We start from the raw sequence: 18,171 nt of genomic DNA, 5'->3' as shown, positions 1-18,171 counted from the left end.
CTACACAAATGCAAATCACGTGAATACTTTTATACACAGTATATTCTGTCGACGCTGGTTAGGCAGCATCTATGGAGGGCAAAAAAAAACAGTCAATATTTCAGGCTGAGATAGGAGGGGGCAGAAGCTGGACGAAGAGGTTAGGAGGAGGGGAAGGAGGGGGCAGAAGCTGGACGAAGAGGTTAGGAGGAGGGGAAGGAGTACAAGCTAGCAGAGATCAGGTGAGGGGGAAGGTGGGGTGTTTGGGGAGGGGGTGATGGAGAAAGAAGCTGGGAGATGATAGGTGGAAGAGGTAAGTTCAAAGTTCATTTATTATCACATTATGTATACTATATACAACCTTGTGATTCATCTCCTTACAGGGAGCCACAAAACAAAGAAATCCAATAGAACCCATTAAAAAAAGAAGACTGTCAAACACCCAATGTGCAGAAGACAACAAATCTTGCAAACCATAAAAGTGAGCAAATAGCTTTCAGAACTGAAGTTCACGAAAGTGAGTCTGCAGCCGTGAAGCCAGTCACAGCCAGTCCAGGAACCTGTTCAATGCAAATCACAGCCTCATTTCAGTGTGGAGATGCGTACACCTCGCTGATCAGTGAGCCAAATACTGGGCTGTCCCTCTGACCCCCATCACCCTGACACTTTCCAATCTGGCCCAGCGCTTAAATCAGTGAAACAGCGAGTCGTTCCTCGCTCTCAGACCCAAGCGAGTGCAAGGAAGGGCTAAAGAAGAAGGAATCCCATAGGAAGGGACAGTGGACAATGGAAGAAAGGGAAAGAGGAAGGGAACGAGAGTAAGATGATGGGCTGGTGAGAAAAAGAGAAGAGGTGAGAGGGTAACCAGAATGAGGAATGGAAAGCGTGAGAAGACGGGTTTATTAATTACCAGAAGTAAGATAAATTGATATTCATGTCATCATGTTGGAGGCTAGCCAAATGGAATATGAAGTGATGCTTCTCCAGCCTGAGTATGGCTTCATTGTGACAGTAGAGGAGTCCATGAGCATGCATGGCAATGAGAATGGAAAGTCAAGTTGAAGTGGGTAACCACTAGGAGCTCCTGAGTTTTGTGGCAGACACAGCGAAGATACGAGACAAAGCTGCGTCAGGTCTCACTGACCCAGAGGAGGGAGCACTGGATACAACGGACTCGTAGGTGAAGTGTTTCCTCATCTGGAAGGACTGTTTGTGATCCTGAATGGGAGGATGTAGGGGCAGGTCACAGCACTTGTCAAGTTTGCAGGGATAAATAGCAGGAGAGAGATCAGTGGGGGGAGACAAGGGGGACATACCTAACTGGCTTGCAGTCTTTTTCCAAGTAGCCAGATCTGGAGGAACTCAGTGACCCAAACAGCATTTGTGGAATTTCAGCCATTCCATTGCCTCAGTAGACCCTGGTCTTAATGCACTGAATTTCTCCAGCATGTTAACATCGATTTCTCCAACTGCTGGTAATTTCCCCCCCTCCCCCTTCCCTCTTACGCAATCCCACTCTGGCCTCTTAACTCTTCTCCTCATCTGCCTATCACCTCCTCCTAGTGTCCCTCCTCCTTCCCTTTATCCCATGGTCCACATTCCTCTCCTATCAAATTCCTTCTTTAGCCTTTTAACTTTTCCACTTATCATTTCCCAGCTTTTTACTTCATCCCCCTCCCCCACCCACCTGGTTTCACCTATCATCTTCTAGCTGATCCTCGTCTCCTTCCTCTCCCCCCATTTCTTATTCTGGCAGCTTCCCCCTTCCTTTCCAGTCCTGAAGAAAGGTCTTGGCCCGAAAAGTCAGCCCTTTACTATTTGCCTGACCTGCTGAGTTCCTCCAGCATTTTGTGTGTACAGCATCTACAGAATCTCGACTTTCTCCAGCCATTTTAAAAAATATTTTGCGTGAAATGACTCAGAACAAGCCACAAAAATGAATCTGGAAAGACTGGCCTGACCAGGCAGCAGGCAGCATCTGTGAGCACAGAAAGATCAGCGACCTGGAAGATTAACCCAGATGATTCTGAGTGTTCTCAGTATTACTAAGGAATGAAATGCAAATGTAGCCCAATTCGGAGACTGCACCCACAAGATATCAGACCTGTTTTATATGTTAAATCTGAAATTTCACTTGTTTAAAACGTTAATCCCCTTCCTCATTAACAGTGACAACTGAGAAGGTCTTTTCCCACTTGCGGCGGACATTGCCACGGCAGGGACTTAATAAGCAAAGCAAAACCATCTGCTGTTTCGCTAACTAGAGGATTGCGCTGGAGTAGAGCCAAGTGGCTGTACTTGTGCATGATGTGGGTGCCATGACTGATGAACTATGCACTGCATTCCCTTTAGTTTCCAGTTGGCAGCAGAATTTTCTTTGTGGGATTTCCCAAGGTAACCATGCAGATTGTTTTTAAAACAATGACTTGCACTTCTACATTCAAGTTGAAGTTATTGTCACCAAGCGAGGATGAAGTGTTTGGCGGGAGCAGGAGCAGCACAACGCGCAGGTGTCCAACCTGGTGAGATGAAGGAGGGGCCAGGCCCGGAGTCACCCCATAGTGCCCGCAACCTCCAAGTGTTGCAAACTAATCCCTCTAACATGAAGTCTAACAGGAGGCGGATCAAATGGCCTGCAGCTAACATGACTTCACTGTGGAAGCGGTTTGATGAAGATGTTAACCAAATTCTGGAGGCAACGGCGAAGGGAGGGGTTGATAGGAAGCTGCAAGCCATGACAACAATTATTGTTAGTAACGCAGCTGAACGGTTCGGAGCCCAGTGGAGGTTGGTTGTAGGGAATTCGTAGCCCATTCTTTAGTTAGAGCCTTCAGCATTTTGGGCATCGAGGGAGAGAGGAAGAGGAGAGCCATCCGCAGTACCACCGGTGCAGCAGAGAGGTCCTCAAGATGGCTGTGGCTCAAAAGAGGGGAGCCATTGAGTCATAAGTAGCTAGCCATCTGGACACAAGCTGGGGTCTGATCAGCCCCGGCTGGGTCACCTGGAGGAGGTTGTATGATGTTGAAAGACCCGAAACACCCGATGATTCCAGGAACATCACAGAAGATGTGTCTAGAAGCATCAATAGATGTATGTATGCAGTCACATTCAGAAGTACAGTGAGGTACAGGTACTGTAAAGACTTCCTTGCTGCAGTGTCACAGACAATTAGGTTCAGAGAACATACAAAATGTAAATTATGCAAGACAGTGAAGAGATAAAAATGTGCAAAACAAGTTATTCATTTCCTCTGTAATCTCTTTCCATATGAAGTGGTGTTAGATCTCATGGCTTCCAAATATGAGAATTCACTTTGAATCCTTGTTCCCAGCCCTTGAATCATCTGCAAATAAGAGCAAATACCCTAAGCCCTACATGATGCTGTCCTGCTATAGAAATGTCTTGGGGTCTGACCACTTCATATTAATGAATTTATGGTCTGTTTTCCAGGACAAACATAGAAAATATTCTCTCAAAGGTGAGACTAAGCCAGAAGTCCTTAAACATCATGGTTGCAGACCAGGGCCATTTTTGGGAGATTAAAGAGCACATCGATGTTGTCAAGAAGGATATTAACAGTCTAATAAACACAAAGGTATGACTTGAATAATTCTGAATTTTGCTTTGGTTATGAGTTTGGACAGTGTTGAGTCTTAAAACACAGTAATAGATTTCCATATCAGCCACTTATCCTGATTCTCCCCGCATTTCTACCAATTCAGGATTCAAGTTTATTTGTTCCATGTTCATGGAAACATACAGCGAAGTGTGTCATTTGTGCTGACAACGGACACACCTGAGGGTTTGGTGAGGGTAGCCCAAAAGTGTTGCCACACATTCTGGTTCCATCATGGCATTCCTACAATGCTCCATGTGCTCTTATTTAATTATGCTGTAAAGTATATTGCCAGAGCTTTGCTAAAGTTGGCTTACTGGCTGATCTAAGTTCTTTAACTACATTAGATCAGTATTGTCTCTTTTCCAGCATTTTTCCTTTGCTTTAAATAATTTATTTGTGTGTCTTGCCCAATGTGGCGAGCAGCATTGGGGTTAAAATTCATTGAAAGTCATACTTATCCTGTCCAATTGAAAGCATCCAAGAAAGCAAATGGCATTTCCCCAGGGAGAGAAAGAGACACAGGCAGGCTTTTGATAGATATTCACTTTGCCAGACGGTTTCCCAGAGATGTCCTTTAAAAGCCTCCCAGCCTTATGTTGAAGAGGAAGCGAGACCTCGCTCTGCATTCAGTTTTGCTACTGGACGTCCTAGTTGTATTCTCAGTGGCAATGCAGGGTGTTCCACAGGGCCACTGTAGCTTGAGATACAAATGAACCTTTCCATTCCCTCTGCTCATACAGCAGTCAGTGGGTACCGTCTTTTAAGCGCTCTGCAGTTCAGAGCGAAAAAGCAGACTGGAAGAATTCAGAGAGTTAGGTAGCATCAGTGGGGGCAGAGCGATGGTTGACACCTTGCATTAGGTACATCCCCAATAAACAGGATTTTCCGGGGTTCAACCACTATGATCCCTCTGCCCATTCCCATTCTGTCTGTGGTCTTCCCTACTGCCACGATGAAGCCACTCTCAGGTTGGAGGAGCAACACCTCGTCTCTTGTCTGGGTTGTCCCCAACTTGATGGCATGAGTATTGCTTCCGGTAATTTCTCACCTCTCCCCCTTCTCTTTTATTCCATTCTGGCTCCCCTTCTTTCCCCTTCTCTTCCCCTCGCCTGCCTATCACCTCCTGATGCCCCTCTTTCCCTTTTTACTTATGGGCCACTCTGCTCTTCTATCAGCTTCCCCCTTCCTCAGCCCCTCTACCTTTTCCACCTATCACCTTCCAGCTTCTCGCTAATCCCCCTCCACCACCCATCTACTTTCCCTCTCACCAGACTTCACCCATCACCTTCCAGCTTCTCGCTAATCCCCCTCCACCACCCATCTACTTTCCCTCTCACCAGACTTCACCCATCACCTTCCAGCTTCTCATTAATCCCCCTCCACCACCCATCTACTTTCCCTCTCACCAGACTTCACCCATCACCTTCCACCTTCTCGCTAATCCCCCTCCACCACCCATCTACTTTCCCTCTCACCAGACTTCACCCATCACCTTCCAGCTTGTACTTTTTTTCCCTACCCCTACCTTATTCTGACATTCTCCCCTTTCCTTACCATTCACGATGAAGGGTTTTGGTCCGAAACGTTGACGTTTATTCCTTTGTGTAGATACTGCTTGACCTGCAAAATTCCTCCACCATTTTGTGTGTGTTATTCTGGTATTACAGTTACTTTTTTATTCTCAGCTTGACTCATTATAGAACCAAATGGCAGAGGGTAAGAATGACCTCATATAGCGCTCTTTGGAGCAGCACAGTTGTCTTAGTCTATTACTGAATGTGCTCCTCTGTTCAGCCAAGGTGGCATGCAGAGGGTGAGAGACATTGTCCGGAATTGCCAGGATTTTCCATTGGGTCTTTTGTTCTACCACAGCCTACAGTGTGTCCAGTTTGACTCCTATAACAGAGCCAGCCTTTCTAATCAGTTTATTGAGCCTGTTGGCATCACCCGTGCTGATGCCATTGCCCCAGCACACCACTGCATAGAAGATTGTACTGGTGACAGCGAAGTGGTAGAATGTGTGAAGGAGAGGCCTGCATACTCCAAAGGACCTCAGTCTCCTCAGGAAGTAGAGGGGACTCTGGCTCTTCTTGTACACAGCCTCGGTGATAGCACTCCACTCAAGTCTGTCAGCTAGGTGCACTCCTAGGTACTTTAGGTCTTTATCACATCCACATCCACGTCCTCATCCTCAATAGTTACAGGGAGCAGTGCAGGCTTAGTCTTCCTAAAGTCCATCACCATCTCCTTTGTCTTACTGATGTTGAGCTGCAGATGATTCAGCTTACAAAATCCTCCACCAGGGCCCAGTATTCATTCTCCTGTCCTCTCTTAATAAACCCAACTATTGCTGAGTCATCAGAGAATTTCTGCAGATGACATGACTCAGTGTTGCATCTAACTTCTGAGGTATACAGAGTAAACAGGAATGGAGCCAATGCCCTGTGGAGCCCCAGTGCTGCTTATAGCCATGTCTGGCACACAGCTCTGAAGCCACACAAACTGTGGTCTGCCAGTCGAGGATACAATGGAAGTGCCAACCCAGCAATGAGGGCTGTATGGTATTGAAGGCTCTTGAGAAATCAAAAAACATGATCCTCACAGTGCTGCTCTGCTTATCCAAATGGGAGTAAGCTCTGTTCAGCTGGTAGATGACAGGACCATCGACTCCAATGTACTCCTGGCAGGCAAACTGCAGGGGATTGGGGGATGATCTGACCAGGGGTCAGAGGTGAGCCAGGACCAGCCTCTCTAGGGTCTTCTTGATGTGTGGGCTCAGGGCTGCTGGACGGTCATCATTCAAGACTTCTGGTCGGCCCTTCTTGGGTACTGGGATCACCTGTGATGTTTTCTGCACAGTGGGGACCCTTTCCAGGCTGAGACTCAGATTGAAAATGCGCTGGAGAACTCCACACAGCTGCTCAGGAGCTTAGGGTTCACACCATCCAGTCCCGATGCTTTGCCGTGTCTGGGTTTCCCCAGAGCTCTTCTTACCTGCTCAGTAGTAAAGAGTCCATGATGACTGGGAGCTGGTGGAAGATGGGAACTGGGGAAACTGGGGTCATACCTCACGGAAATGGGCCCTTTATCTCATCTCACATGGTCTACCTGAGTTATTCTCATTTGCCTACATTTGGCCCATGCTCCTTTAGACCTTTCGTGACCACGTACCCATCCAAATGTCTTTTAACGTTATAATTGTATTCACCTTTATATTCCCACTGGCAACTTGTGTTATAGCACATTCTGGAGTTAGGGTATAGAGCAAATATTAATTCCAACAGCAGCCATTTTTCAGATTTGAATGTGGACTACAGATTGACTTTAAAGTGCAGCACAGAACAATTGGTTTCCTGGAGTTGCTGGTTGGGGCCAATTTCAACCAAAGAAACACTCCACTTGGACCTCAGATACCTAGAATGAGCCGTAACTCAACCTAGAGTCAGTAGGGATTAACATTTACTTTGGGTGTCTGGAGTGTGGGTACAGTGGAGGAGGTGTTTGAAAACTATATGTAATTCAAAGGAAGCATTGTAAATACATTGTAACTATAGATTGTCCTGATATTACCTTTGAAACTTATCATATAAAACTATCATGTAATAGTGAGTTGGGCAGGCGCCTTCTTCCAACAGTGTCTGGAATAAGATGCCTGAATACTTGTTTTGCCAGAATAAACGCTTCTCTATCCACTAGCTTCAGTGCCTCTCCGGTGACTGTTCACAGTTACAACAGCTTGTTCCACATATCTAACACCATCAAAGTGGAAAAACCTGGTTCCCCTTTAAAACTTGACCCTCTGCTCTTAAACCTGCAGTGTTGGAGTCCCCTAACCTGGGAGAAAGAATTATCAATGCCCCTCAGCCTCCTACGCTCAAGGAGAAAAAAAAATGAGCCTATTCAGAATGGCTGTTCTTATAAGTCAACCCCCCTCCCAGTCCAGGTAATGTCCAAGTGAATCTATTCTGTCTGCCTTCCAGTTTAACCACATCCTTGCCGAAATTGGTACTTAGTTATTTGGTAAATGCCACATTAGGATTGATAAAATGCATTGGGAAGAACATTTAAAGACTACCGTGTAGGCAGATGTAAGGGGAGTGCATTTATAGAGAATGTAATCAGCACACGTACTAAAACATGATGCGGAAATGGCACGCAGGTTGATTTAAATTTGGAGTATTGGTTCTCGCATTGGCCCCTCTGTTATTCATCCATCTTTGAATACAAATATCCTGCTCATCATTTTAAGGCCTGTGTTCTTTTCGAGTTCTGATGTGGCTCGACCTGGTTACGATGGCTACTTCTGAAGTGTGGAACTTTGCTTTGGGGAAGTGTTTGGTTTCAAAGCTTTGCACAGACAATTTCCCCAGTTTGTGGAGTTCTCCCTGTGAACTTGTGGGTTTCCTGCAGGTGCTCCAGTTTCCTCCCACATTCCAAAGATTGCTTTTTGATTGACCCCCTCCTGTTGGCGGATGATAGGCAGATCTGGGGAGTTTTATAGAAATATAAGAATATTTGATGGCTCGGGGTCTGTACTTGCTGGAATTTAGAATGAGGAGGGGGTGAATCTAATTAAAAACCATCGAATATTGAAAGGCTTAGATGGAGTTGATGTGCGGAGGATGTTTCCAGTTGTGGGGGAGTCTAGGACCAAAGGACAAAGCCTCAGGACAGAAAAACGTTCCTTTAGAACAGAGGTGGGGAGGGATTTCTTTGCCAGAGGGTAGTGAATATGTAGAATGCATTGCCACAGACAGTTGTGAGGTCAAGTCATTGGGTAGATTTAAAGTGAAGATTGATAGGTTCTTGATTAGTAAGGACATCAAAGATTATTGGGAGAAGGCAGAAGAATGGAATTGAGGGAAAATAAATCAGCCATGATCAAATGATGGAACAGACTCAATGGGCTGAATGGCCCGATTCTGCTCCTATGTCTTATTGTCAAAGAGAAAGTTGGTTACGCAGGGTGGGAGAGTGGAATTAGTTTGAACTGAGAGCCAAGTCTTGTCTTAATGGGCTGAACAGCCTGCCCTGCTGTGATAAGATATGATAATTGTGTTCAATTTTACATTTACCTTTTGCAACACTGTAGACAAATCTCTAGGAGCTAACATTTGACAGTTAAGAATATGAGTTGTTGATTTGGTAGAATGGTATAACTTGTATTTATAAATTTATTCTGCAGGCTCAACGCATCAGCTGTCCAAAGGCACCTCCTGTCCCTTCCTGCCTCTCAATATGGCACTTCGTGCTATTCATCGTCCTCCAGTCCGTGTTCTTTCTCTACTACCTAATACACAGGTAATTTTTTTTGGCACTTGAGAGAGGTATATAGTGGCAAAGAATGAACTGTTGACACTGCATTTGGGCTTGTTAGTACACAGGGCAAAAATTGCAAAGCTAGTTGGATATTTCACGTACTGTACAGTCTGTCTCAGGAGTTCCCAACCTGGGGTCTATGGACCTCTTGAGTAATGGCATTGGTCCATGGCATATAAAAGGTTGAGAATCCCTGCTTCACAGATTTCAGCTTCACTATTAAACCCATTCTTATGTTGTTGTTCAATATGTATTATGCCAAGAAGCAATAAAAAATCGGAATCAGATTTATAATCACTGACGTATGTTGCAAAATCTGTTACTTTCGTCCTCGATTGTAAACCAATTAAAGAAAACAAGAAGTGAATTTTATGTACACAGTGACAAAATTGGCAAACTGCTGGCTAACCAATTGAAGTCTAATTATGCTAAATCTCAAATTAATCAGATTTATAATCAAAATGGCCAACTGATACTTGATCATGCGGGGATTAATCAAACCTTCTGTGATTTTTACTCTTCCTTATATCAATCAGAGTCTCCTCGAGACTCTAAATATATGAATGATTTTTTAGACTTCCCTGAGATTTCACAGGATATGTCTTCTATGTTAGATACTCCCATTACCACTGATGAGATTAAGAATGTTATTTCTTCTATGAATTTGGGGAAAGCTCCTGGCCCTGATGGGTTTACTGTAGAACTTTATAAATGTTTTGCCCCTTCATTAATCCCTTGGTTCTGTAGGGTTTTCGAGGCTTCATTAAAACTTGGTAAACTTCCCGAATCTTTCAATAGAGCATCAATCTCTCTAATATTAAAGAAGGATAAAGATCCTGCTCAATGTGCATCTTATAGATCAATATCTTTATTAAATGTTGATTCTAAAGTTTTTTCTAAGTTATTAGCAAACAGATTAGAAAAAGTACTTCCTTTTATTATTTCGGAAGACCAAACGGGTTTTATTAAAGGTCATTACTCTTTTTATAACATTCGCACACTGTTAAATATTGTTTATACCCCCTCACAAAATGTTCCTGAGTGTGTTATCTCTTTAGATGCTGAGAAAGCTTTTGATAGAGTAGAATGGCCTTATTTATTTAAGGTGCTTGAAATGTTTAATTTTAGCTCGAAATTTATATCCTGGATCCAACTGTTATATCATTCTCTTGTGGCCTCGGTCCATACTAACTCTCTAAGCTCACCTTTTTTCCCTCTTTTTCGAGGCACTCGACAAGGTTGTCCTCTTAGTCCTTTATTATTTGATATTGCATTAGAACCTCTTGCAATTGCCATTCGAGAATCTCCAAATATTACTGGGATAACTCGGGGCTTAAAGTCCCATAAAATATCACTCTATGCTGATGACTTACTTTTATATATTTCTAATCCTCAAAAATCCATCCCTGCTGTTTTAGAGTTATTAGCACAATTTAGTCTTTTAATTGACCATATTACTCATCTAAATGGTTTCCTTTATATTTAACTTTGATTGGTCGTATTAATGCAGTTAAGATGTTTTTTTTGCCAAAATTTCTATATATATTTCAGGCATTACCAATCTTTGTTCCAAAATCTTTTTTTGATAAAGTTGACTCAAAAATTTCTTCATTTATTTGGCAAAATAAAAACCCGAGACTGGGTAAAATACATTTACAGAAAGCTAAGAGAGATGGAGGTTTAGCATTACCCAACTTTAGATTTTATTATTGGGCAATTAATATTCGACATATGAAATTTTGGTTACTTGACCAGGATATCCATTCCTAAATGGGTAGCATTGGAATTACAATCTGTTCAGGGCTATACACTTGGCTCTATTTTAGGTTCCTCTCTTCCTTTTGATTTGAAATGCCTCAAACAGGTATCTAACCCGATAGTTAAATATACCTTACGTATTTGGTTTCAATTCAGAAAATTTTTTGATCTTAACCAATTTGGGCTAGCGATTCCTATTTTAGGTAACATATTTTTTCCTTCCTCTTTTACGGATCGTGCTTTTCAAATTTGGAAGACTAAGGGTATTTCACAGTTTTTGGATTTATTTTTAGATGGTTCCCTTATGTCTTTTGAACAATTATCTAATAAATATAATTTATCAAGAATACATTTTTTTAGATATCTACAAGTTAGAAATTTCCTAAGTACTATACTGTCTTTTCCAATGCTTCCTCCTACATATATTTTAGATACTATAATTAACCTTAATCCATGTCAGAAAGGTGCATCGGCTATGATTTATAATATTATTATGAAACTTAGGAAAGCTCCATTTGATGAGATTAGGGTAGATTGGGAACAGGAATTGGGGTCTATCATTTCCGTGGATGACTGGGGGCAGATTTTACAATTAGTCAATACTTCCTCTATCTGTGCTAAACATTCCCTAATTCAATTTAATGTTGTTCATAGAGCACATATGTCCAAAGATAAATTAGCTCGCTTTTATTCTCATATTAATCCTTTTTGTGATAGATGTCCGGGGCAGATAGCCTCTTTAACTCATATGTTTTAGTCTTGTCCTACTCTGTAAACTTTTTGGAGAGACATTTTTAATATTATCTCCAAGGTATTGAATATAAATATCTCTCCTCACCCTATTACTGCTATCTTTGGACTACCTAAAATTTCCAATAATCTTTCTCCTTCAGCCCGTAGAATGATTGCATTTCTTACTTTAATGGCGAAAAGATGTATCTTACAACATTGGAAAGAGCTTAATGCTCCAACTACCTTTTTTTGGTTTTCTCAGACGATATTATGCTTGAATTTGGAGAAAATTAGAAGCAATCTTCATGATTCCTCACTTAAATTTGAACAGACCTGGAGATCTTTTATTCAATATTTTCATTTAATGTAAATTTTTTTTCTCCTTTTTTTTGCTCCATATTTATATACCCTTCTTGTCTTTTTTACTGTTTTTAATGGAGGTCGGGATTGAGGACGTGATTTTAAGTTTTTTAACTCTGCTTGGTTCCAAGTTAGCCCATTGCTTTGCTTTGCTTTTAATTAGTTGCACGGTGGTTTTTTTGGGGGTTTTTTTTCCTTTTCTCTATTGATATATATATATAAAAATTAGTATACTATTATGTTACCTTAGTATGTTATGTTTAAATTACATTGTTTGTATCTTTTTTTTGTATTAATATCTCCTGTAATTTTATTATATTCTAACAGTGTATTAGTGCCTTTATGGCTTACCTTTTTGTATACTTATTCAATAAAAAGATTTAAAAAGAAAGAAAGAAAATCTGTTGTTTTGCAGCACCAGTACATTGTAAGGCATAAAATAAATTATAAATTGCAACAAGAATTACATATATAAACAAAAATAAGTTAGTAGTTCAATAAGAGAGCAAAAATAGTGGGGTAGTGTTCACGGGCTCATCGTCCATTCAGAAATATGATGACAGAAGTAAATAAGCTGTTCCCAAAATGCTTGTTGCCCCACTCCCATCAGGGAGAAGGCTACGTACCATTCATGTCAGGACCACCAGACTCAAAAACTGTTACTTTCCCTGGGCAGTGAGTCTGGTCAACACCTCCACTCACTCACCCACCCCTCCACAAATCCCACCACCACTATTTTATCATTTCCTGTCAGTCACCTTATGTACAGACACTCCTGTGTCAGGCTTCATTTAATGGACATATAATCAATCTATGTGTGTATATAAGCTATCTTATGTATTTATATTTATTGTATTTTTAAAATTTTGTTCTCCTTTACACTTGTGTACAGGCAATGACATTAAACAACCTTGAATCTTTCCCTGATGGTAGTAATGAGAAAAGAGTATGTCAGGGGTGGTGGGGGTCATTAATGATAGAAGCAGCTTTTCTGATGCATTGCCTTTTAAGAATGTCATCAGTAGTGGGGAGACGTGGGCCTGTGATGGAGCTGGATGAGTTGACAACCCTCTGCCACTTTATCTAGTGTTGTACAGTGGCCCCTCCATGCCCTCCAAAAGCCGGTGTGGTAGTATTGAAAACTTTGTGGGTTATTGCTTCATTGCCTGCTCTGAACTGTTTTGTTGGGTTCCCCAGATTAATTGTTGGATAAGTGCACAAATTTGCTTGAAGGTAGGTACCAGCAGACAACGGAGATCCCATTTTTGAATCAGCCAATCCTGGCAGTTAGATAACTCCACTCATAAGACTATAAGACACAAGAGCAAAATTAGGCCATTTGGACAATATGGTCTGCTCCGCCATTTCATCATGCCTGATTTATTATCCGTCTCAACCCCATCCTCCAGCCTTCTCCGAGTAATCTTTGATGCCCTCACTAATCAAGAACCTCTGCTTTAAATATACCTAATGACTTGGCCTCCACAGCCGTCTGTGGCAATGAATTCCACAGATCCTCCAGCCTCTGGCTAAAAAGTTCCTCCTCATCTCTGTTCTAAAGGGAAGTAATTGTATTTAAAGACTGTGCCCTCTGCTCCTAGCTCCCCCAGTATAAGAAACATCCACTCCACATCTACCCTATTTAGGCCTTTCAGTATTCGGTAGGTTTCAAAGAGACCCCACCCCAGCTCATTCATCTAAACTCCTGAGGGTTGAAGAAAAGATGAATCAAGTACCCAAGGTTCCTGGAACATGTTTTGTATCAGAGCATGTTGACTAACAAATTATCTCTAATGAACATTGACTGGGTACTGAATCACAAGTATCTTGATCTTTCTACAAAACAGTGTGTCTATGGAACAGGCGACAGCCCTATCATCAGAACAGGAGGCAGGAAGAATTTGTTTTTAAGTTAAATGATCCTCTATAATGACTTCCTTTTGCTATACAGTATCTGTTAGCTTAATAAAATACAGAAGCATGCCTTGGACTTGACTGTGATCTCTGCCAATTATCCAATGACTCATCCAAGGCATCGAAGTGTTGAACTGTCATCCTGGGGACAGGTGCCATTGCACCAAAGTTTATTGTCATTGCCCACACAACCAGGAGTGCAGAATAAATAAAAGAAGACACGTGTGTGTGTGTGTGTGTGTGTGTGTGTGTGTGTGTGTGTGTGTGTGTGTGTGAAAGCCCTTTTAATTATGTACCTGACAATAATAATGCCTTGCCGTCTAGATACATTGTTAGTTCCTCTGAACTTGTGTTGTTGAACACTCCCAATTTGTCAGGGGTTTGGTGATGCAGACAAGAAACGTGTTATCTGTGAGATCAGAGTTCATATCATGGTGAATGAGTTGAGTAAATGCTCCTTGATCACAGCAATTGTGGACTGATAGAAGAACAGTCTCAGTCCTCACTAGTGTGAACCCTCAGCGTTGTGTGTTATTATGAAAGATCATTAGACATAGGAACAGAATTAAGTCATTCAGCCCATCATGTCTGCTCTGCTATTCAAACATGGCTGATTTACTATCCCTCTCAAACCAATTTTTCTGCCTTCTCTTCACAACCGTTGATGTCCTTCCTAATCAAGAACCTATCAACCTCTGCTTTAAGTATACCCAATGACTTGGCCTTCACAGCCATCTGTGGCAATGAATTCCATAGATTCACTACCCTCTGGCTAAAGAAACTCCTCATATTTCTGTTCTAAAAGGTTATCCTTGTATTCTGAGGCTGTGCCCTCTGGTCCTAGACTCTCCTGCTATTGGAAATATCCTCTCCACATCTAGGCTTTTCAGTATTTGGTAGGTTTCAAGGAGATCCCCAAAGATAAAACAAGCTGGAGATGATGAAGTGCCAATGCTATTCTTATACAATTTCCTCATACAAATGGAAATATTAGTGAGCAATTAATAAAATGACATGTCCCGCTTTCTCTGAAAGAACCTTTTATTTGTAATCTTGCTATTGCATTAGTCTAGTGTGTGCAACCCCTGGTGCTGCAGGTTATATGTTGATGATAACTGGGTAGAGATTTCATGAATCAATCCTGATTGAAGCCCCTGACTATTGATATGAAATGATTTGGGGTGAACTGTTTCTTTTTTTGGTGATAGCAGCATGTTTGGTGAGGGTGGCATGGTAGCATGATGATTTGCACACTGCTTTACAGTACCAGCGACCTAGGTTAATTTCCTACCACTGCCTGTAAGGAGTTTGTACATTTTCCCCATGGCCACATGGGTTTCCAATGGGTGCTTTAGTTTCTTCCCGCAGTCCAAAGACAAACAGGTTGGTAGGTTAATTGGTCATTGTAAATTATCCCGTGATTAGGCCAGCATCAAATCAGTGGATTGCTGGGCGGCACGGCTTGAAGAGCTGGAAAGGCCTATTCTGTGCTGTATCTCAATAAACTAAAAAAAAATTAAAAATAATATCTCTAGTATCTGATTACTGTTGGCATTTGCAAGTATGTAGTGTTCTCAGGATCACAGAGGAGAACCCTCCTTGTAAGTAGAACAGTCTGCAGTTAATCGATAGATGTTCCAGGCTGGGGGGAGTAAGAGTAAGACAAAACCACCACATCTGAGTACCACAAAGACTTTATCATGAAACACAGACCCCACCCCCCACACCTTTTTCCTTCTTTGTATCAGTAGTCTGATCCTTCCTGTGTATCGTGAAGCCTCCAGGTCTTACCAACACATCTGGCTTTTCTGGAGGGAGCCATGTGTCCATGAAACACAGAACACAGCAATTCCTCATTTCCCTCCAATACTGCAATCTCTCCCTTAGGTTCTCAATCTTCTTCTCCAGTGACTGTACATTTGCTACCAAGATGCTGGGTAGAAGGAGTTTCATTACTCTGCATTTCAGTCTGTCTTGGAGTCCTCCCCTTCTCTCTCCCTTTCGGCCATGGCAATGTACTTTTGCTTAAAGGTGCCATACCTGTGTGCCTGAGAGTTAAGTCCGCCAAATCCTTCACAAGATCATGAAATCGATAGTTCATTAAGAAGATGCAAAAGTACATTGTTTAGCAGGAAATTACAGGCTGCAGATTGCAATGAGAGTGATTCAAAAGAGCCTCATTTAGAAGTTTTGTAAGTAGCCTGCAGCACATCACCATGGTTCACCTGTGACGTCTTGGCCAAGTCCAGGTACGGTCTTTGGAAAGCCATCTCACGGGCAAAGTGGCTATTCGGGACCAAACTTGGTGAAGGATGCTTGACAGCTGTGGCAGGGCTTAAATGCAATTATCTGTTACAAAATGAAGCCAGGCGAGATAGATGAATACAAGGCTTTGACCCCAGATGAACTCAATGCCTTATGTGCTCACTTTGACCCTCAAAGCATTCATGACCCTTCATGAACTCCCACAACCCCCAATACACTGTGATATCAGTCTCTGAGGCTGATATGAGAGCATCCTTCAGAAGTGTGAACCAATGGAAAGCATCCTGCCCAGATGGGATACTGAGGACCTGTGCTGATCAGCTGGCTGAATTTTCCACTGATATCTTTAACCTCTTGCTTTGGCAGTCTGAGGTACCCAACTGCTTCCGCCTGCGGCTCGATGGAGTAATACATAAATTTTGCGGCTGCCTTTAATTCCTCCTTTTCCCCAGTTTAAACCTTGAATTTTAACTTCTATTTCTCGGATCTTAGGGGGAAATAGTTGTCATTGTGTCATATCCTTTAAGAAGTGGAAAGCTGCCTTTCGAATCCAGCAATGGAAAGGGAAAAACTTGGAAAGAAAAATCAGAAGATATGCCTGTCTGGGCTGAGTATTTGGAATGTGCGTTGATGGTTCTCGACAACAAAATAGACAATAACACTTCTGAGTTGAAGTCATTCCGACAGAGTTTTCAGACTATTGAGGAAAATATTATTTCCTTGAAAACTGAGTTTAAAGAGTCAAAATGTCAGATTGTGGATATTTGAACCCGATTGGAACAGGCTCAATGCAAGATTGTCGTTTTAGAGGCGAAGTCTCTTCGGAATAATATACAAATTATCAGACTCAAGGAAGGTTCTGAGAGTGGGAATTTATTGGACTATTTTGCCAATTTGTTTTAATCTTTGTTTCTGGATATTCTACCTCAACCTCCCGATATTGAAAGAGCTCATAGAATTTGCATACCGAATTCTCAGATTTCAGGTAAACCTCGGCCAATTTTGGTCAACTTTCTTCGCTTTAAAGTTAAAGAGCAAATCGTAAAGTGTGCAAGGAAACAGAGAGTTTTTAAATTTAACGGTTCAGAGATCCATTTTTACGAAGACTATCCACGAGAATTTATGGAACAGCTGATCAAATTTGCCCCAGTGATGAAAACTGCTTGTGCAAAGGGACTTTTTTCCATTGCTGCGCTATCCAGCTTGATTAAAATTATTTCCTAAAGATTCTACACCTCGTGTGTTTTCAGATCCCCAAGCGGCATCGGATTTTGTTAACTCTATCGTGGAGCCAGCTGACGCATGAAGGATATTTGGGTTGCTGAATCATTTTCTGAAAGAAAACAGGCTTTGAAGATTTTTGATATGCTGAAGATTTCCTTTGATTGATGAACTATTTAAAGAAGAGGTGAACTTCTTGGTTTGACTAATGAATGACTTTTTTGAAGTCTGGTAGATGAAACATGTCAAATCCTACCCGAGAAGCAACTTGGATCTGCTCCAGTTTGTCTACTGGCACATCAAGTCCATAGGAGATACTGTTTCACTGGCTCTTCACACAACCATGTAGAATCTGGACAGCAAAGTTCCATACATCAGGATGCTTTTTATCGACTACAACTCAGCATTCAATACCATTGTCCCCTCAAATCTTACCAATAAGTTTCAAGACCTTGTCCTCAACACCTCCTTGTGCAACTGAGTTCTCGATTTCCTCCCTTGCAGACCTCACTCAGTTCAGATTGGCAACAAGATCTCCTCCAGAATCTCCATCAACACAGATGCACCACAGGTAGTGTGCTTAACCCCCTGCTCTACTCGCTTTAAACGAGTGACTGCATGTCTAAGCACAGTTACAATGCCATATTTAAGCTTGCTAACAGTGCCACTCTTATTGGCCAAATCAAAGGCGGTGACAAGTCAGCATATAAGAGGGAGGTTGAAAATCTGGCTGAGTGTGGTGCCACACAACAACCTCTCACCAAAGAGCTGATTATCGACTTCAGGAGGAGGAAACCAGAGGCCCAAAAGCCAGTCCTCATCAGGGGATTAGAGGTGGAGAGTGTTGGTAACTTTAAATTCTTCAGTGTTATCGGTTCAGAGGATCTGACCTGGGCCAGCATTCAAGTGCAATAACAAAGAAAGCACGGTAGCACCTCTTCTTCCTTAGAAGTTTGCAAAGATTCGGCAGGACATCTGGAACTTTGACAAGCTTCTGTAGATGT

The 18,171-nt window shown here is 42.1% G+C and overlaps 1 protein-coding gene across 2 annotated transcripts in view; it reads left to right on the top strand.

The window, feature by feature from the left end:
* LOC134358355 (protein ERGIC-53-like) overlaps positions 1–18,171 on the top strand; it is a 126,617-nt gene that overhangs the window by 106,754 nt on the left and 1,692 nt on the right. Inside the window, exons 11-13 of one of the 2 annotated variants that reach the window (XM_063070483.1) lie at positions 3,430–3,574; positions 8,784–8,899; positions 11,569–12,056. In XM_063070483.1, the coding sequence (XP_062926553.1) occupies positions 3,430–3,574; positions 8,784–8,899; positions 11,569–11,575 (268 nt within the window). In that variant the 3' untranslated portion in view covers positions 11,576–12,056. Of the gene's footprint in view, positions 1–3,429; positions 3,575–8,783; positions 8,900–11,568; positions 12,057–18,171 lie in introns of those variants that run through there. The other variant, XM_063070482.1, reaches the window with a different exon arrangement.

The sequence above is a fragment of the Mobula hypostoma genome, chromosome 18 (genome assembly GCF_963921235.1).
Source record: "Mobula hypostoma chromosome 18, sMobHyp1.1, whole genome shotgun sequence".
Taxonomy (NCBI): Eukaryota; Metazoa; Chordata; class Chondrichthyes; order Myliobatiformes; family Myliobatidae; genus Mobula; species Mobula hypostoma.
This window is presented reverse-complemented; position numbering and strand designations above follow the sequence as displayed.